At 43.7% G+C, this 20,904-nt stretch overlaps 2 protein-coding genes and 1 long non-coding RNA gene across 18 annotated transcripts in view; 2 read left to right on the top strand and 1 right to left on the bottom strand.

Annotated features, from left to right (window-relative positions):
* Window positions 1-4,390, top strand: part of COLGALT2 (collagen beta(1-O)galactosyltransferase 2) — a 115,369-nt gene extending 110,979 nt beyond the window's left edge. The window contains exon 12 of the mRNA XM_017848115.1: window positions 3,658-4,390. Coding sequence (XP_017703604.1) covers window positions 3,658-3,697 — 40 coding nt within the window. The 3' untranslated portion in view covers window positions 3,698-4,390. The remainder of the gene's footprint in view (window positions 1-3,657) is intronic.
* A 989-nt stretch (window positions 4,391-5,379) lies between these two features.
* Window positions 5,380-20,904, bottom strand: part of RGL1 (ral guanine nucleotide dissociation stimulator like 1) — a 297,516-nt gene continuing 281,991 nt past the window's right edge. For all 7 annotated transcript variants that reach the window (XM_017848080.1, XM_017848077.1, XM_017848082.1 and 4 more), the window contains 3 exons: window positions 17,365-17,619; window positions 11,403-11,517; window positions 5,380-7,811 (listed from right to left, as the gene is read on the bottom strand). In XM_017848080.1, coding sequence (XP_017703569.1) covers window positions 7,624-7,811; window positions 11,403-11,517; window positions 17,365-17,619 — 558 coding nt within the window. In that variant the 3' untranslated portion in view covers window positions 5,380-7,623. The remainder of the gene's footprint in view (window positions 7,812-11,402; window positions 11,518-17,364; window positions 17,620-20,904) is intronic.
* Window positions 12,759-20,904, top strand: part of LOC108512722 (uncharacterized) — a 51,899-nt gene continuing 43,753 nt past the window's right edge. For all 10 annotated transcript variants that reach the window (XR_001880673.1, XR_001880668.1, XR_001880671.1 and 7 more), the window contains exons 1-2: window positions 12,759-13,157; window positions 14,845-14,987. This is a non-coding gene — a long non-coding RNA (uncharacterized LOC108512722). The remainder of the gene's footprint in view (window positions 13,158-14,844; window positions 14,988-20,904) is intronic.

Below are 20,904 nucleotides of genomic sequence, written 5' to 3'. Positions count from 1 at the left end.
CCTCTGTGACACCAGCTATGTTGCTTCCAACCCAAAGCCATCCATCCTCCCATCTGCCCTCAAAAAGAGTGGAAAGAATGAAGAATCGTCTCTGAGGATTGCCTTCTCTTTATTTTTAATTTATGGAGTTTGTTTTTATGCCCCTCCCTGTAGTTCTCCAGGCTGGCTTCTTCTGGAACGGGTGCTTTAATAAACTTGCCATGTCTGAGCAATCCTAGGACCCACAGAGCACTAGCTTTGCCCCCATGGACCTGGCAAGGCTTTGCTGGGGGTTCCCATTCCAGGGTGGCTGGGTGGATGTCTGGGCTCTTGCTAATGGGGGAATTTGATTTTCAGAGTGGAGCGGGCAGCTCTCTCTCTGTTCTTAGATGCTTAGAAAATCATCAGCGATAATTTCCTCTCCCAAAAGGAAATGAGAAGTTTGGAACAGACCCTCAGACAGGAGTTGAGTTGTCCAGGCATTTTGATGGTGTGGTCTGAAGGGCTTTAACTACTTTTTAAAATTGCTAGCATAAATTGCGAAGACTTGAAGGGGATGATATTGTTGCTCACGCCTAGCCCAGGGGAGGAAACCATGAGCAGAGCTGAGTGCAAGGGACAGAGTGGTGCAAGCCTGTTGAGAATCTGAGGGGAGAGAAAAGAGGCAGCTTCCAGAACACCACACATGGAGCAAAGTCCTGCTGCTCAGAGCAGAGTCTGGGAGAGAAGTGTAAGGAGCAGGGAGAAGAGACTAATGCAAGCCCATTGCTGGTGACAGTGATGCCAGTGCACAGGCCAAGAAAGAGAAGAGGGAACCAATGGGGGAAGTAGTGTGGTAGGAGGGAGGCTTCAAATGGAAGTGGTGACACCCTTGTCGTTAGAGTTTTATCCTTTTAAGTCTGCAACTATGGGAGAGACTGAGGTGGTGTTGAGTTGAATTGCTTGCAAAGGAACAAGTGAGGTGACCAGTGCCCCCAGTGCTTGGGGAACAGCAATAACTCACAATCAAGCATCTCCATTGTCCCTGGACAGGGCCTCTGGAACCAGAGTCAAAAACCACTTCCTGCAGGAAAGACACAGGGACCGTGGACAGACACAGGAGGGAGTACCCAAGAGCAGGGAGCAAAGCTTCTGGCGAGAGAAATCCACCCAAGAAAGTGGGACTCATGGGAATTGCTGCCAGCTCTGTGTGGTGGCCAATCTCTCAGGCCCCGAGAGGGACACTCCAGCCCAGGGCTGCTTGATATCAGCCAGTCTCTCCTGTCACAGCCCGTCCAGCGTGAGTGCACGCTGCAAAGCCTGTAGGCCGGCCAGGGAGGCTGTGCTGGGCCCACATTCCCGTCTCTGTGAACCTTTTTGGACCCCAGCCGTGGAACGAGCTGCAGGAGCCCTGGACGCCCTCCAACTCCATGAGTCAGTCCCTCCCCAGAGCAGCAGCAGCTTAACTTTTCCCAGGGTGCTGTTCCACACATGGAAACCCCACCTCTAAAAGTTTCACATCTGGACCATTTGGCTCATCCGGGGAGGAGGTTGGAGGGCTTCTTTGAAGACATGACTTCCCTTAGCCCAGAAGCTTCCCAGGAATAACAGCAGCTAACTCGTATCATGCACCAAAGTGAACCGCACTTTCCCTACGTATGCTGTGTAGTTTAATACAGCATGAACCTCAAGAAGTAGGAACTATTCATTAATCCCTATCTTTCAGATAAGGCAAAGAGCTAAGGGAAGCAACTCGCCTAAGGTAGTAAGTGGCCTGGGAGTCAGACGGAGGCAGTCAGAGCTCACCAAACTGCACCCACTTCCAAGCTGCTGGGGGATAATCTGTCTCGTTTCTTGTTTTCTCAGTAACATTTAACGTTTTAATCTCTCACTCTTGCACTCTCTCTCTCTCTCTCTCACCACACACACACACAGCCCAATACATAAAGCTGGCACCTCTAACCCATGTCTGTCTCCCCTATGAAACCTCATATACTGATTATTCAGCTGGTCATACTGCAAACTCTCAGATAACGCATTGCTGGAGACTTGGATGTTAGATACTGAATAAACGAGAAAAGAAATTTATGTCAGGGGGCAAGCTAACAGTTTCATTTAGAATGCTTCTCCCATTTCAAAACTGGTGCCTTGATTGTTTCTTATGGCAGGAACGACTCAAACAGCTTAAATCATTCGGCCTTTTTTTTTTGTTTTTATACTTGCTGTACTGGTAACCCTTTTCATTCTTGTGTAAGAAATTGGAACTGTAGCACATAATGATGCTTTGGTATGAAACAATGGTAGGAATAACAATGATTTCTTCTGAGAAGCCTGTGTTAAAGCACTTGGATACTGATAACTGGCTTACAGGGACGGTGATCTGGGAGGTCTTAAAACTGGCTCTCCTGAACACCGCTCAAGCCCCAGTCCCATCTGCTCCCCTTTGTTAGCTCCTGTCAGTTGGTGCCTTTCCTAGGAGTTTCTCCCGCTGCAGCCACCCCTGGTAACACCCGAGTCTATAGATAAGAAAGGGATTTCAATCCATCTGGGGCGCTAACTCAAAATAATCATCTTTATGGCTGTTTCTTCATCAGTAGGATGGAAGTGATGCTCAGGAGAGTAGGTGGCAGTGCTCTGACCCTCAGCACAATGTTCCTCAGACACTTCAAAGAACCAGCTAGGTGTCCAGCTGACCGAGACAGTTTGTGGGAATTCACGTGACTGGAAGGCTGGGGATAGAGCCCACAGATCCCAAGGATTCTCTCCAGCTCCGTAAGGCTGTGGAAGTGTCTGTCAGGAGAGCCTCCTCCATTTAGTGCCTGGCCCAGTGTTATATGCTCAGAGTGGGGTTTGATGATCCAGAGTTCTGTCCCTAAAACTTGGGCAACTTAACCATTCTGTGTCTCAGTCCCGTATCTGTAATATGAGGCCACTGACTACATGATTTGTAAGGTGCCTTCAAACTTAAGAAAACATTACCTACATTGGATTCCTTGAAATGTTAAATAAGAAAATTGCTTCCACAAAGGTTTCTGGGTAGAGATATTGAGAAACCACACCTGATAATGGTTGCCAAATTGTGAGTCTAAAATAATTAAATTTGCCTGGCTCCTATTTGATCTGTTGGGTTTTGCGTAAACTACTTTACATTTCCTAGGTTTCTTTTTTTAACCTGACTTACATCTGTAAAGTAGCTCCTAGTTTCATCAAAGTAGGAACCACATCAGAAGAAAATGAATTGTTGGTGAGTGACTGTATGTTAAAAATTAGAAATAAATTAGATCAGCTGGGTGCAGTGGCTCATGCCTGTAATCCCAGCACTTTGGGAGGCTAAGGCAAGCAGATCGCTTTGAGCTCAGGAGTTCAAGACCAGCCTGGGCTTCATGGCAAGACTCTACCTCTACAAAAAATACAAAAAAAAAAAAAAAAAAAAAAAAAAAGCAGGGCGTTGGTGGCTTGCGTTTGTAGTCCCAGCTACTCATGAGGCTGAGGTTGGAGAATCGTTTGAGCCCAGGAAGAAGACGCTGCAGTGAGCTGAGATTGCGCTACTGCAGCCTGGGCAAGAGTGAGACCCTGTCTCAAAAATTAAAATTAAATTAAAAAATAAGATCAAGGCTAATTCTAGACAAAATTCAATTGTTACTTGTAGTATTTTCTCCTTTCAGCATCTTTCTTCAACTCTTCCTCGTTTCTGTGCAGCCTCAAGTCCTCACTGCCATCTCTCCCAAACACTTTCTGATGACTGCCAATGGTGAACAAACCCCTGCACCCTAGGAAGAAGGCATTACCCCTCTGTGGCAGAGGCGGTCGTGTGCATCAACTCCTCCAGGTTTCTCCTGCATTTCCCACCTCCCCTGCATTCACATCGGGGCCAGGGACTGGTCGATGGGCTGTGAACAGAAGTGACAGGTGTCGCTTTGGTCTAAGGCAGTTGGGAACAGTTGTGAGTTCTCTTTACTCTCTTTATCATCACTGTGACTGGAAGGGAAACACCGAGATGGCAAAGTTGCAAGATGGAAGCTGCCTGGATCCGTGAGCTGCTGTTAGAGAAAAACTACTAAGGAATTTCCTGACTTGCCTTACACTGTCCCATGAAAGAAAAAATAAACCTCGGTCTTAAGCTGTTGAGATTTCTTGGTTTGGTACTTCAGTCCAGCCTAGCCTAGTCTAACACATCCCTTCTGAAGGTATTTAATTTTAAGAGAGAGTCTAGGGGGAAAAGCAATGCAAAATGCAATGGAAATAACTTCTCCTAGTAGAAATGTAGGCATCTGCGGAAAAAGAGGTTTCTCTTAGTCCCACTGAAATCAGGACACATAAAGCAACATTGTATGCCTCCGAATGATCCTGTGCTGCAAGGAGAATTTACAAATGCTCCAAAGAAGGTAAGTTTAAGACATTATTCCTTCAGGCAAAATGTACCCAGGCCCAGTTTCTAGAAAAAGGCAAAACAAGAGAAACAGGCTTTTAGAATGATCTTGAGAAAACAAGGACCAAAGACCAAATTTCCCTTTTATCTGCCCCACCCCATATTATCAATTTCCTATTATTAAAATATCTACTTGGCTTCCTCTAAAAATTCCACAAGGGCACAGAACATTTGATAATTTGGATCCATTTAGGAATCCACTGGAAAATAATTCTGGGAACTTTTTAACAGTATGATAAATGACAATACTGTGCATCTGCAATGAAGCTGGCCTCAGACCTAATACCTGTGGGGAAACTGCATGGATCAATTTAAAAGGATTTCAAGTGTAATTCTTTTAGGAATGCCTTTCGTCCCTCCATAGAGGTCCCCCTGGGTTCCAGGGCACCATAGGTGGTTTCAAGAACTACGCAGGTGGTATCCATCACAAAAAGCGGGGAAAGACTCTCAGAAAAGCGACAAAATGCTAACTTGAACCCTCACTCTAAGTTGGATTTTATTAAGTGTCCCCATGCTGGGTGCGGTGTAATCCTAGCACTTGGGGAGGCCGAGATGGGTGAATCATCTGAGGTCAGGAGCTCAAGACCAGCATGGCCAACATGGTGAAACCCCACCTCTACTAAAAATACAAAAATTAGCTGGGTGTGGTGGTGTGCACCTGTAATACCAGCCACTCAGGAGACTGAGGCAGGAGAATTGCTTGAACTCGGGCAGCAGAGATTGCAGTGAGCCGAGATCGCACCACTGCACTGCAGCCTGGGCGACAGAGCCTGGGCGACAGCAATCCAGCAAAGGCATCATCTCTGACTGCAGTTTCCTAAGGAAGTCATTCTTCTCCCCAAAGGCTCGTGACACTTGCCAGTGGGGAGGATCCCACCTCACTCCGCCACTGGCTTTCCCTGTGCTCCTCCAACCGATCCAGTGGGCTTCCCAAAAGCTTATTGACACACCTGGAACCCAAAACCCACCTGGTTAATAATCCAGATACAATTCCTTTGGGTCTGGCAGCACATGCCAGCCAAGTCCCAAACTAGTTTATTAGTTTAACCAAAAGGTAAACAGATGATGGAGATGCAGAAAGACAAGCATGCGAGCAGCTAAAAGCATTACCCGGCTGTCCACCAGGAAACAAATTTAAGACAATTTAAAGTGGCATTAAATAAATGAGGCTAAGTTTTAGCTACTTGGGATTTCCATTGTCTTTAAAAAAGGTAAATATATATATATATATATTTTACATTGCAGTATATAAATCTAGACTCTACATATACAGTATAAATACACAAGGTGAGCACAGGGGCACAACACTTATGTCTTGGTGGCCACACCCTCCCTCAGGCCAATGGTTTTCTATTTTCTTTTCGACCTTCACACCAAGAATATCAGGCTGGGGTTACATGTACTTCAACCTGCATGAGGGCTGCCACCCTGGCCATCTCGCCGACAAGCACAGAAGCACAAACTGATCAGGCATTGAAAACAGAAGAAAGTGCTTTTTGACTAGCTGAAATCCAGTCTTTACAATGTGTAGTCCAATCTCCTGGAAAGACCAAAGGAAATCGGGGGACTTCCTGGCCTGTTCTTCGGTCCATTGCCACAGATCTCGAAACTTCCCCTGGTGTTTCTTGCAGAATTCACATGGCTATTTACGTAACACAAATCCCGCACAACTGTTAGGAGCTGTATTACGGGATTAGGAAAAAAATAGCTCCATGTTACAATCTGCACTTCATATTCTGGGTTTGTTCTCTTTATTTTTGGAATAAAAACTGGTATTTTGAGAATCATTTCTTAAAAAGGACAACATTCTGAAAGTGCTTCTTACACATGTCAATATTCCACATATGGCTTTTAGTTCAAACCCCAGCACAGCTCAGACTTGGAAGGAAGAGTGTGATGGTGTTATGAGAGACAAAAAATGTCACTTACCAGTGATACTGTGATAGCAAGCATGGGAACCTGAAAACCAAAGTTATTGATTCCATCTGGAAGAATGTACCTCTTAGACAAATGAGTCAGATAATCAATGCAGCCCCATCTCTTTCCCCATGACTAGGCACAGTAATGCTATAAAAGTTAGTAAGTAAAATAGGATGCTGCTATCAGCAGGGAACATCTTCTGCGGGGCTACTAACAGGGCAATCACTGCTCAGAAATCTTTCACAAGCTCAAACTAACCAAATGTAGTCAATTGCAGTAGAAATTTCCACACCTGAGGAACAAATTGCACATAATAAAGAGGTACTAGGATCCAGATGGCAAAAGACTCCAGACACATAGTTTTACATGCAAAAGGCAATCAGAGAAGGCAATGAAGTAGTGACATTCCAAGACAGGTAAGAGTCCAAATGAGTCACCATTCTTTCGCGCTTTCTCTTCTGGCTTCACTACCAAAGAACATGGTTATTTGTGCAATGATTATGATATGTTCTTTAGGGGAAAACAGAAATACATGGGGTTGCCAGAAACTGAAATGAGCTTGTTTCAGGAGCTTGACACCTCCAGAGGTGTTGTGATGGCTAGACCAGTGGGGCAATGGTCCTCCGAAGCTCCTCCTGGCCTCCCTGGGGTAGCAGAAAGCGGCAGATGCAGGCAGAGGTTGAAGGCCACCAGCTCATCCAAACCCTTTTCAAAGTGGCCTTTCATGCAGCCTGTGGCAGTTCCAGCCTCTGCAATTGTTTTTATCTGATGGCACTTGATTGAGAAAGTCATCCTCTCCCTTTATAAAAATAAAGTTTGGGTTTCTTGTAATACTGGCACAAAGGACACTCTCTATTCCCAGGACTGATTCCATTTACTTGGAAGATACGAGACTAGGTTCTCAGTTTCTTCTATTTCCCTGTAAAAAGTGACCTCAGCTTCCCAGGCCATTGTGCAAATTTGTTTTTCCATAGTCCATACTATCCCCTAAAGTCCCTCTTATATATTTTCATATATATACACATGCATACCAAATATGTGTGCATATATATATTTTTTAAATGTGGGTAATTCTGCATTTTAGTCTCAAATAAGTCAAAGAGAATCAGTGAATCATTCATCCTTTTCATGTCAAATTCATTTCCAATTTCCCCACAATGCCTATCATAGTGCTCTGCACACCACAGGAACTCAATAAATATCTGCTGACTTCACCAATGATCCTGGAACACTGGATGGTAATTGCAATCACCACAGCCTGTTCTCAGCCCCGGCCTGTCTGCCTTTGGCAAACAAGGGGCGATTGGTCCCTCCCTTCAGAGGGTGATTTTGCTGTGTCTGTTACTCCAGCAGCCCCGTTTAGCTGTCCTGGGCAATGTCAAGCTGGTCCGGCTACGCAGTTTCACTTGCTCTTCCATGCAGTTCTTTTTGCGCAAAATGAAGTCAAAGTTCACTTGGCTGTTCATGGCATAAAAGACGTTGGCTGAGTCTGGAATCACAAGTTCTGAAAAAGATGAGGAAAGGTAAGGTGGTCAGCCGGTGGAGCTCCGCTCAGCACTGACAGCGGCAGCTGTAAACCTTGCCCAGACACAAGAACAGGACTATGGCCCTTCATGTCTGGAATGTGACCTGGACCAGATAGTGACCACCACCACTGCCCTGAAAATGGACCCCAGCTTCTCAATCCCAATTTTAAAAATTAGTACAAATGAGATTTTAGAAATTCACTCCATGAACTAAAGGTTTCAATAGAAAATGTTAAAGCCAGAAAAAAAGTACAGTAGGAAACAGAGGCCAAGAAAAGTTAAAGAAAATTCCCAAAATGGCAGCGAGTGAATGGCAGAACCGGGATTTGAACTCAGGTTTCCTTTCTCCTGCAGTCCATTTTCCACCCCAGTATGCAGATTTTCTCAAAGACTAAAAGAATCCAATGACATGGACAAAACAGAAAATCTACAGCACTCCAGAATTCTACTTGAAATATTAAAATTTTTTTGAAGTAATCCCTTCAAACGAGTATTTCATTCCCCATGTAGGAAAGTGTGTATCTTTTTTTTTTTTTAATTTTACTTTAAGTTTCGGGATACATGTGCTGAACATGCATATCTTTATTTTACTGTATTTTACTTTAAGTTCTGGATTACATGTGCAGAACGTGCAGGTTTGTTACATAGGTATACATGTGCTGCACCTATCAACCTGTCATTTAGGTTTTAAGCCCTGCATGCATTAGGTATTTGTCCTAACGCTCTCCCTCCCCTTTTCCCCAACCCCTTGACAGGCCCCAGTGTGTGATGTTCCCCTTCCTATCTTTTAATATTTAAACTATTTTCAACTTCAATGATTCCCAAGTAGACATCTGTAATTTTCGAACAAGGATTGTTCCAAGTGTAATATGAAATCATCAAAGCAAAGTTATTTTGACTTAGTTTTATGTTATTTTATTTCATTTGTTTATTTAAGTTATTTATTATTATTATTATTTTATTTTTTGAGATGGAGTTTCGCTCTTGCTGCCCAGGCTGCAGTGCAGTGGCACAATGTCAGCTCACTGCAACCTCTGCCTCCCGGGTTCAAGCAATTCTCCTGTCTCAGCCTGCTGAGTAGCTGGGATTACAGGCGCCCACAACCATGCCTAGCTACTTTTTTTTTTCTTTGTATTTTTATTGTATTTTTAGTAGAGACGAGTTTCACCATGTTGGCCAGGCTGGTCTCGAACTCCTGACCTCACGTCATCTACCTGCCTTGGTCTCTCAAAGTGCTGGGATTACTTTGTGATACAGGTGTGAGCCACCGTGCCCGGCCTCACTTTTATTTTTATATTTTATTTTTACTATACTTTAAGGTCTGGGGTACACGTACAGAACGTGCAAGTTTGTTACATAGGTATACACGTGCCATGGTGGTTTGCTGCACCCATCAACCCATCATCTACATTAGTTATTTCTCCTAATGCTATCCCTACTCTAGTCCTCCACCCCGCAACAGGCCCCAGCATGTGATGTTCCCCTCCCTGTGTCCATGTGTTCTCATTGTTCAACTCCCACTTATGAGTGAGAACATGCGGTGTTTGGTTTTCTGTTCCTGTGTTAGTTTGCTGAGAATGATGGTTTCCAGCTTCATCCATGTCCCTGCAAAGGACATGAATTCATCCTTTTCTATGGTTGCATAGTATTCCATGGTGTGTATGTGCCACATTTTCTTTATCCAGTCAATCATTGATGGGCATTTGGGTTGGTTCCAGGTCTTTGCTATTGTGAATAGTGCTGAAATAAACATACATGTGCATGTGCCTTTATNCCTTTGGGGATATACCCAGTAGGGGGACTGCCGGGTCAAATGGCATTTCTGGTTCTAGATCCTTGAGGAATCGCCACAAGAAAGTATACAGTATTCAGCACTCAAGTGTAATGAGCATTTGGGAAAAAAAAATGGAATTTAAAAAGTAAAATGTGCAAGTCTAGCTCTGTGGTAGTGGGTTGGGGGAGGCAATCACAGAGGCATATGGTTGTAAAACGGGACAAAGTGAGTCTTAATTCAACTTCAAACACTGAGATCCACCAGCAAGACTGATATGAGCAGGTTCCAAGTGACTCTTGTACATTCTGTGCACAAAGGCTCAGTGGAGAACAACCCCCTCAGAGTGTCCCATGCTGCTGCCCACATACTCGTGTGTCAGTAATAACAGTCCTCACAGTTATATATCATTTAGCATCTCCCCATGTTCAGGTACATGATTTCTTGTTATCTTCAGAATCGCCTTGTGACATATGAAGAACCAGCAGGGTACTGTCTCTAATTAAGGACCAAGGCCCAGGGGGTCCAGCAGCTTGCATTCAGGATCACACAGTTGAGGGGCAACACTGGGTCCTGGCTACCACTCGAGACTCCCGGACCTTTAGACCCACCAACCTCACCTTAGTGCTGTGTTGTAAGCAAAATGGTACAACTTGAGACCATCTTTTAGGCTTAGAATTATAACTGTAACTACATTAAAAGGTTATAACTGAGAAAGTGTTGCCCCACAGCCTAAGCCTCAGCTGAATGAATGAGAAAACTTCCAAGAGAAAACTGAAAAAGAATTTTCCCAGAGGCTGTAGCTTTTAATCTTTAGGAGAAGGTAGTGTTCTAATTTCAGCCACTCTCCTCTACACCAGCGATAGAGCCCGGGGTGACATGCTGATCCCACAGCCTAGCTTGTGGAATGCTTCTCACTTATAGGGGACACTGCTTGTTGGTGAGCAGAGGACTACTTAAGGTGGCTGCAATGGACAGTTTGGGGTCTGGTGGCAGAAAGAGTTGGCTTTGGTCAACAATATTTGCTGCTCCTTCTGCACTTGGAGAAGAGACCTATCCTGACAGCCACTGTCTGTGAAGCGACCAAGTGCAGAGGAGTTATCTACCAGCCTGTTTTCTTCTCTCAGCAAATGCAATCCCCAAATTCATATTAACAGACAGATACATGCAAAGGTGATTATTTGTCCAAAAAGTCTTTCATAAAAGATATTTCTTTAAATAACATATTCCCAGGCATATTGAAGCCTTTCATAGATCACCAGTTCTTTGCCTCAATAAATGTGAGTTAAATAACCTTCAAGTTAGAGGTTTGTGTTATTTTTAAATTGATCATGAATAAAGAAAATAACTCTCATACATGATTAATTGGAACGATGAGAAATTATTATAGGAACTGCTAAATTTCAGATTCACACACAACTTAGAAACAAATTCTTGGGTAAAGGAGGTGTGCGGCCACCTGCGATGCCCAACAGACTCCCCTACCCTCTGCCTCCTGGCGCAGGGAGACACTTCTTCCTAGAAAAGTGTTTGAAGAGCTCAGAAAGACTGGGCAGAAGAAATACTAGTCAAAATTGCAGGAAAAACAAGAGCTGGGGAATCAGGGAGGGCTTTGAGATACTTAATTCTACAAGTGAGGTGATGGCATGGTTGTTCACCCTTGCACTATCAAAAACCACCACAAGGTCCCAATAAAACAGTACGTATCCATTTTCTGCCTTCTAAGTGTGGGGCGCTGTGGACATATGCTAGCCACCTGCCCTGGGAAGGAACACGCCTGTCTCGGAAGGATGCCCACCTTTGTCCTCCGAGATGACCTGCACCAGCTCGTACTCCTCGGCGGGGTCTGAGTCCAGATTGTGCTTCAGCATGGCTCTCTGGATCACTGCAGGGGTTTTATCCTGGCTCGTCAACTGCAAAGACAATGAACAGGTTTGTAAAGTACTTAGCTTCACATTTCCTGAGGGACTTCTCCTGACCCTCTCATTCTTGCCATCTTGTGTTGTGATGCCTTTCCAGAAAGAATGGACTCGTGGAATTGGAACTGGACCAAGAGCCAGGATCCCTGGTTTCTAGTCCTGGTTCTACCCTTAGTAGCCACAGATGATGGGCGAGTCACCTAATCTCTGAGTCATAGCGTCATCCGCTATTAAAATGGAGAGAACACTTGCCTTGCCAATCTCCTCCACAGTGGTTGAAGTTCCCATGAAAGAATATATATGAGGGAATTGTGAAAAATGTAAAGCATTATTAATCCTGGCCCAAAATTATCCTCCCATGTTGAACTGCTTCTATGGCACTGGTTGTTAGTGCCATAGGATAAAAACGGTCACAGTTCTGCCCATTGGATAAAAACGGTCACAGTTCTGCCCATTGACCATTTCAAAAAGTACAGGTGAACCTGTGATTCAGCAGTCCCACTCCCAGGCATTTACCAAGCAGAATAAAAACATACGTCCACAAAAGGACTTGTGCACAAACATTCATAGCAGATTTATTCACAACAGCTAAAAACTGAATCAATCTGAATCTCCATCAACAGGAAAAGAGAATAAATCGTAGTACATTCATAACAGACTCCTACTGAGCAACTGAAAGGAACTAAGAACTGGCACATGCAACAATGCAGACGAATCTCACAAACATCTTCTTGGGCAAAAGAAGGCAGACACAAAAGATTACACACCAGTGGCGTCTATTCTTTCAAAAAAAGGAAAAACGAATCTGTGGCATTAGAAAACAAACCTCTAGGTTAAGAGGGGATTGATTGGAAAGGGCACAGGGAATCTGGCAGGCGAGATGGAAATGTTCTTTATCAAGATTTGGAGTAGTAGTTTCATAGATATATATAGTTACTAAAACTCAAAGAATCAAACATTTAAGATCTGCATATGTAAAACACATGCAAACTATGCTTCAATAAACATGAACTTCTAAGTGTTTTAAAAGCAAAAGTTAAAGGTTTCCCTCATTCCCAATTCTGAAGTTCTCCCCTTCACCTCTCTGCCTGCCACCCAACTATTTGCAGGGTGTGCAGAGCAACATGAAAAGAAAGCGGACTTATGTACCATATCTTGGGTGATTTATTTCTATTTGAAAGAAGTGAATGAAAACTCAGATTATTCTTACTTAAAAAATAAAAAGCTGTTCTCACCAGGGGTCAAGAGAACTATAGAAAAAAAGCCCCCCATGACCATCCTCGACACATACAGAAGTCTCATTTCCTCCAAGAAACTGCCATTGTGTGCCTGAGGATGGCAGTGCCGAGATGCCTGGCTCTGATCTGGGGCAGCAGCTGGTGTTTGTGATTCAATAAACAATGTGCATTACAAAGGGGTCCTTGTAAGCAGCAAAGATCCTGTTCATGTGTCTGTTACCAAAACATCTGGCATATTCATTTACAAGGGAAAAGTAGGTGCACACAAAATTCTAAATGAGGAAAATATGCTTTTTGATAGTATGAAGAAAATGCTACCTAAGCTGGGTCACACTGAACTAGTAGCAGGAGGCTAAAGGAGAAGATCTCCTCTCAGGGGATGTATGTCAGGCTAAGGTGGGTAAGTTATATGACCCAGCCAGGCTTCCTTCATTCTCCTTACCTTAAACTTCCCCAGGTATGTCCAAATGAGGACAAGATGACCAAGGGCTTTCCCTTGGGTGTTTATTACTTTGTACCATCAAAGCCATGCTGAATGGAACTAATGATTACAATGAGGATTCCCAGCTCAAGCGGGCATCCTTATGCAGACAGACGGAACTAGCACTGATAGGTATCGAATGTGAGCCACATATTTCATTTTAAGTTTCTAGCAGCCACAATTAAAAAGCTTTTAGGATGGGTGTGGTGGCTCACGCCTGTAATCCTAGCATTCTTAGAGGCCGAGGCGGGTGGATCACGAGGTCAGGAGCTTGAGATCATCCTGGCCAATATGGTGAAACCCCGTCTCTACTAAAAATACAAAAAAGTTAGCCAGGCGTGGTGGTGGGTGCCTGTAATCCCAGCTACTTGGGAGGCTGAGGCAGGAGAATGGCGTGAACCCGGGAGGCGGAGGTTGCAGTGAGCCAAGATCGCACCACTGCACTCCAGCCTGGGCCACAGTGCGAGACTCCGTCTCAAAAAAAAAAAAAAAGAGGTTTTTAAAAAGTGATATTTAACTTGAACACCTCAAGTATTACATCAGCATATCTAATTAGTACAAAAATTGTTAACGCGGTATTTTACTTTTTTGTACTAAGTGTTCAAAATCCGGCATAGAGTTTACCCTCATGGCTCATCTCAATTTGGAGTATTCCCATTTCAAATGCTCCATCGCCATCCAGGGCCAGTGACTGCTGTACTGAATGCACGGTACTGAACGACACTTTGGTGTTGTCTTCGTTGACTTTCCTGTGACAGAAATACTGCATTCCCTGTGTAAGGGATTTTGGGAGACCGACTCTGTGATTGACATAATGGAGAGAAAGATCATTTCGAAAGAGTGATGGGCTCAGTGGTAGAAGACATTTTTCCATGGTCACTGAGGAGGTAATTTTACAAGGGCTAACTGCTGTCTCTTCTACTTTCTATGGAAGGGCCTTGGATTCCAGGGACATGAGTTGCTCTTGCAAAGCAAGTCCTCTAGGCCACCGTTCTCAGTGTGCAATCTATGGCCCATGGGACCCTGAAATCCGTGAGGGGATCCATGAGATCAAAATTATTTTCATGACAGTACTAAGATGTTGTTTATCTTTTCTTTGTGTTGACATTTGCATGTATTGCAGAAGCTATAGTGGATGGAAGTGCTGGCACCGTAGCACAAATTGGTACAGTGGTTCCTAACTACAAGTCTACTAGCTGTCACTGTATTCTTCAGTACACTGCACTCACAGTAAAAACAAAACAAAACAAAACAAAGCCGGTCTCACTCACATTTTAACAGGCTAACAGAAATGGAAAACAATGCCACTCTTCTCACTCAATAATTTTGGATAAAATAGATATTTTCATTCAAAATAAAATTTACATTAACATGCAATGTGTTCATTATTGTTATTTTAAATGAATTAATCAACATTTTGAAAGTTTCTCAGTTTAAATATCTAATGTGGTAAATATCAACAGATACAACCCACAGAGTCTGAAGCTCTTTGAAATATTCAATGCTGTTTCGGAGTATAAAGGGGTCCTGAAAACAAAAAGTTTGAGAACTGCTAGTCTCCCCTGAACCTGGACTGATTTATTTCCATCCTCTGGTCAACAGCACACAGCATAATACATTTCACAAAGGGACTTCCTGTGGAGCCAAGTTTCTCCGGAGAGGCCTCACGATGAAAATGAGAGCACGAGAGCAGTGTGCCGTCTCTCCAGAACAAGCCTGTGACACACGCAGCATTTTCATGAAAGGTGAGTGGCACCACCTGGTGAAATATGAAGGGCCACAGGAAGGGGTTGGCAGGAGAGGTGATTCTCACAGAGGCAGCCCATTTGCTGGGGAAGGAGGAATCTCGGGGCAGGGGGCAGGGGATCTTCTGCTCACTACCCTCGCAACACTCAGACAGCATGCACAACTTATGACTCCTCCTGGGCAGTAGGCGTTTGTGCAGTTCAACCACTCACAGTTCTCCCCAGACTAAGCAGAGTGCACGTTGACCAGGCAAGTCCCAAAACATAACTGTCTGGTGTACAAATCCATGCTACAATTCAGAGACACTGTAGAGTTATACAGTGGAAGTTCTCTCTGGTTGGCACAGGTAAGAGGTGCCAGGTGAACAGACCATGCTGAGAAGACAGTAACCACATGGAGGACCTTGGCTTCCCTGTGCTTCCTCTACCTCTCTGGCGCTCCTTTATTAGCCACTCCCGTGTTACCACTTGCATTCTGCCTCATCCTACACTCACTCTCGCAAGACTGCATCCCCCCTGTGGGGCTTGACAACTCCCAATTTTGATCTCAGCACCAGCTTTGCTCCCATGTTTCTGACCATCTATCAGACAATGCCATCTGACGTCATACTGGTACCTCTGATTTAAATGTCCCTGAAATATCCTGCTCTGGTAGTTCATATCTCACAGACCCACCAATTGCCCAGACAGCCTCTAGTCCTCCACAACAGTAACCAAAAAGTTGGTAACTAAATGAACGGATTCTACAATTCTACCTCATCAAAAGCTTTCAAAAATCCTCACCATCTCCAGCCACATGACCGTCATTCAAGCCCTTATCCTCTCCTACATGGAACATGATACCAGCTTCCTAACTTGCTTCCCCACCTCCAATCTACCCCCACACTCCAGCAAACACAATGCCATGACTTTCTTAATGAGCAAATCCCATCACTACTTAAAAACCTGCAACAAGACCCTATTGCCTGCGGGATTAACACACTCCTCTGTGTGGCGCCATAAGGCTCTTTACAACCTGATCTTGGCTGTTATTTCGTACATTGGGAATAATGCTTTGTGAGCTCCCTTTCTGATTAAAACATCCTCAAAGGCAGAAATGTCTCACTCATCTCCCTATCCCCCAAGCCTGGTCTAATGACTAGTAAACAATGTTTGATATTTTGTTGATTCAATAAATGCTTTAGCAAAGCTTTTATGTGGAGCCTCCATACCGCTTATGCCACATTCAGACCTGAGCTTGTAAGCACTCAGTGTGCCTTCAAAGAGGCGAGTCATAAAGATGAGGAGAGACGTGGAATTAGCTGTGGGATTTTGCTACAAAGGATAATGTGATTTCTAACACACGATTATCCCCATAAACTAAGGAGTTTATATTCTTGTGATAAACACACCAGACCTCACATACCGAGGTTATCGCCATGAGAGGCTCTGTGTGTATTCCCAAAAGACGGCCATTATTAAAAACATCTTTGTAATTGTCCTCAGAAACAAACAGATTTTACAAGAAGCTCAAAAGGCCAGTCTCATTTTATAAGCATCATTGCTCATTATTCCAAACTGTATTTCTAGCTTGATCATCCACTTGACTAACTAGGTTTGATCCAAATGACTAAATGACAAAAATTTGCCATCAGGGGAGTACACTGCTAAGAATGTGTGGAAATTCAATGATAAAACCAGACATACAATTCCATAGGAAGGCTTCCAAAAACGTGTGAAGCAGTGGCATCCTCCCTGGAGCACACTGACACAGTCACCCAAATTGAGAATTTTCAAAAGGCTAATACTGACCTAAACAAATATGTTTTAGCATTTCTTTTTTTTTTTTTTTAAGACAGAGTCTTGCTCTGTCGCCTGGGCTGGAGTGCAGTGGCCGGATCTCAGCTCACTGCAAGCTCCGCCTCCCGGGTTCACGCCATTCTCCTGCCTCAGCCTCCAGAGTAGCTGGGACTACAGGCACCCACCACCTCGCCCGGCTAGTTTTTTGTATTGTTTAGTAGAGACGGGGTTTCACTGTGTTAGCCAGGATGGTCTCGATCTCCTGACCTCGTGATCCGCCCGTCTCGGCCTCCCAAAGTGCTGGGATTACAGGCTTGAGCCACCGCGCCTGGCCAGCATTTCTTTAAGATGTGGAAATTATATCCTATATACACTGTGTGTGTACACATATATGTATATATGTATATTATATACATACATCATTCAGCACCTATGCCCAGGAAGACCTGGAACTGACACACATCCCTTCTGTGTGAATGCATATATGTATATGCTAATATTGCATGTGCATATTTAGGGCGGTTAGTCTGAGCGGCTGATAGACACAGACACACAATCTAAATGGAAGCCTGCTCCTGGGTCAGGGCTTGCTCCTCACCATGATGCTCTTGTACATGTTGCCATTGTTGTCTTCCACACTGATGCGGATGATGCAGGTGTCTTCGTTCTGTTGGTTGTAAACAGGAGGCAGCACAGTCGAGGTAATGGATGTCACCGAGACAGAGCGCTTGTGGATTTTGGGGTTGTTGTTGCAGGACGGAGGGGAGGAGAGGGGGTTCATTAAGGAAGACATCCCTGAGGAATTTGTGTCCATGGAATGGATAGAAGAACAGGATGAGGAGGACTCAGAGAGCTGGAAGAGTAAACACACCCCAGAAGAAAACAGATTAGAATGCTAGTCAACAGCTTTGCAATTTTCAAAGCAGAGGGAGATATTAAAACTGATAGACTGCAGTTATTTCCTCCACAACAGCCCACAGCACACATGTATCTCATCCCTGGTGTAAGCACTCAAGTCCCTATCAGTGGTAGACGCCTATGGGTGACTCAGTGTGACCTAATCACTCTACAACCACGTGAGGCAGAGCAGCTCTCTTTATTTCCCTAGGTTTTAGCTGTTCTTATGGAAGTTAACCAGCAGGTGGCAGCAGACACCAGAAACTGGAGGCAATATGGGTTCCCAAAGAAGTCAGAAGCTTACGGGGCTGGAGGAAAGCCTTACCAACAGTTGATTCAGTCCTACTGCAGTCAGATTTTGTAGTGGGAGAGAAAGTTTTGTATTTTTAGAAGTTTCTAAGAGAAGTACCCCAGATTATATGGCTCTGCATTGAATATTAGTGCTAGAAAGGCCTTGGACATCAACTAGTCCCATACCTCTTCTGCTGAGGAACCTGAGACCCAGGGAGAAAACGGGGGCTCCAGGTCCACACAGCTAGTTGACAGCACCCCTAGAACAGGCACCCAAGCTCCCTGATTCCCACTGCTGAGTTCCCAGAGCAAGCACATGGCCAAGGCTCAGCCTGTGGCTGATGACAATAAGATGAATCAACATAATATGCCGCTACCTTGCTATGTTTAGCACTGTGGGGCTTATGATGAGCTTTCATATATCTTATCCCATTTTAATTCCACAACTGTCTTGTGAACAAAATGCAGAGCATTATAAAGACGAGGAGAATAAGATTGAGAACATAAAAGTGACTTGCTCAAGGGAAATACAGCCTTTAAGCAGATTCACCACTTTCCACATTTGCTAGTAGAGCCAACTGTACACATTTTCATGTGTATCAAGGACAATTAAGAAATGGAGTGCTACAGTTAATGTGCTTTTCTGATTAATTACACATTTCTCATCCATGCAATACCAATAACCAAAGAAAGAGGTTATTGGAAGAGGTACTTTTAAAATCATTAAATTGAACCATTTAAAATATCAATTCTTATTGTAGAAAATTATATAAACAAATTCCTGGAATGACTGAAGCTAAATTATACCATGTTAATCCTATAAAATATTCTGGAAGTAATTTATAAAATAAATAACTTATTTCTTTCATATTTATCTGCCTTTCCACGGAAACAGTATAGGAGTTGAGCTTTCTGGTTATCAGGCTTCTGATTAAAATGGAGTCTATTATCTTATTTCCTGTAGATTTCCTCCTATGGCATAACTATACATTCAATTCTACTGCATGGTTAGTTTACAGCCAGCCAGCTGATGTGACAATTCTCATGGGTAGGAGTCTGATTGTGGCTCTATCATAATATGGTTTAGTTTTTGTTTTGGCTTTTGGGTTTTTTTCTTCCTTATGTTCCCAAGTGAATCAACTTAGTGGCTCAATTTGAGGACTGATGATAGATAAGTTAAAAGCATAAGTTTCTTTGCAGATATATTAGTTAAGTGGGTGCATTTTCCAATTAATCATTTGATTTTTTCACTTTCATGTTCCTCTATCCAAACTCTATTTCCTTTGTTAGATTTTTCTATGATTCTAGTGACATTTATAGTTAAGATAAAGCCTAGATTATGCCTGGGTTATAGCAGCTCTAAACAGACTGCCTGATGAGCCCCCAAATTCCTATCGAGAATTTAAAAAGTGAGGAGCAAGTGCAAAAATCAATGTTTAGAAATCATGATCAGGGGAATGAAGAAAGGAATGCAAATAAATCACCCTTCACCTTTAAGAGCAACCTCACAGTGTAGCCTGTGGGAAAGGAAGAATGACAGTCTGGAGGACTTTTGGAGAAGGTGGCTGTCACAGGCTCTCAGAGCAGGAAGGAAGTGTGGAGGTCAGCCCAGTCCAGCTATGTGCCAAGCAGGAGAACCAAGAGCCTTTCTAGCTAATATGCAGGGATTGTGCAGCCCAGGAACTACTTGCATCCAAGTGAATCACTCATGTTTAAGTCTACAGAAATGTATGACTCTGAGAAAGGTTCATCCAAAGAATAAAGTCATGACTTCTGCAAGAATTTAAAAAGCCAGTCTGATAAGGGATGGGACAGAAAAGATGAAGCAAGGGATGTGAAGGAGACAGCACACTGGGCTTCTGCATAGTTTCAAAAGGTACCATCTGGACCAATGTACATTTCCACTGTGCCACAAGATGTGACTGTGATTCCATCTCCTTCCTGGAGAGACAGGGAGAAATCCCACAAAAATGTGGGCAATACCTCAGTTGTTACTTTCCTACAATGTCTACCATCAGAAATGGAGCCTACAAAACCTCCGTGGCTGTGAAAAAAGTGAATGATAGAGATGGCATTCCAGATTTTGACAGATTCAATTTGTATGTCAAGACACAAAGAATGACTACATCCCGGGTTGACGAAAAATGCCTTTTGAGAGCATGGTCAGTCTGTAGGTGTCCACAAAAGCTTTCTTTCAACATTTAGGGCATGAATGATTGTATCCCTGGATTTCAAAGCAGAAAGGTGAGAAATCCAACTAGAGCAGTAAATTAGTCATCTCAGTTTGATGAATCCTGAATATGATGCTCTTCCTGGATTGGCCACATTATGACAAAGTCACTTGAGGGTTCCCTGATTACCACTGTTCTTTTAACTCCATGTGAAGCAACACACATGTCCCCTTGAAGAGCAGCAGATATAAACCAAAGGATGAAACCATTGCCAACATTCTACCTTACTGACCTATCCATAAGCTAACGAGCCAGAAGTCACTATGGAGTAAGCTTGGTTAGCCAGAACCCTTCCCCAAATGGTGCAAATTCTAGTTATGTCATAGTTGACTCTCTGATCCAAACCCTTCAACCAACAGATTGAAGCAGATGTGTACAGAAGATTAACGTTGATATTGGTGGGGTGCAGTGGTTCATGCCTGTAATCCCAGCAATTTGGGAGGCCAAAGTGGGTGGATCACCTGAGGTCAGGGGTCTGAGACCAGCCTGGCCAACGTGGTGAAACCCCATCTCTACTAAAAATACAAAAATTATGCAGGCATGGTGGCACACGCCTGTAATCCCAGCTACTAGGGAGGCTGAGGCAGGAGAATCCCCTGAACCCAGGAGACAGAGGTTGCAGTGAGCCAAGATCACACCACTGCATTCCAGCCTGGGTAACAGAATGAGTGAGGCTTCATCTCAAAAAAAAAAAAAAAAAAAAAAAAAAAAAAAAAAGG

Source organism: Rhinopithecus bieti, unplaced genomic scaffold, assembly GCF_001698545.2.
Source record: "Rhinopithecus bieti isolate Rb0 unplaced genomic scaffold, ASM169854v2 scaffold_27006, whole genome shotgun sequence".
NCBI classification, from domain to species: Eukaryota; Metazoa; Chordata; class Mammalia; order Primates; family Cercopithecidae; genus Rhinopithecus; species Rhinopithecus bieti.
This window is presented reverse-complemented; position numbering and strand designations above follow the sequence as displayed.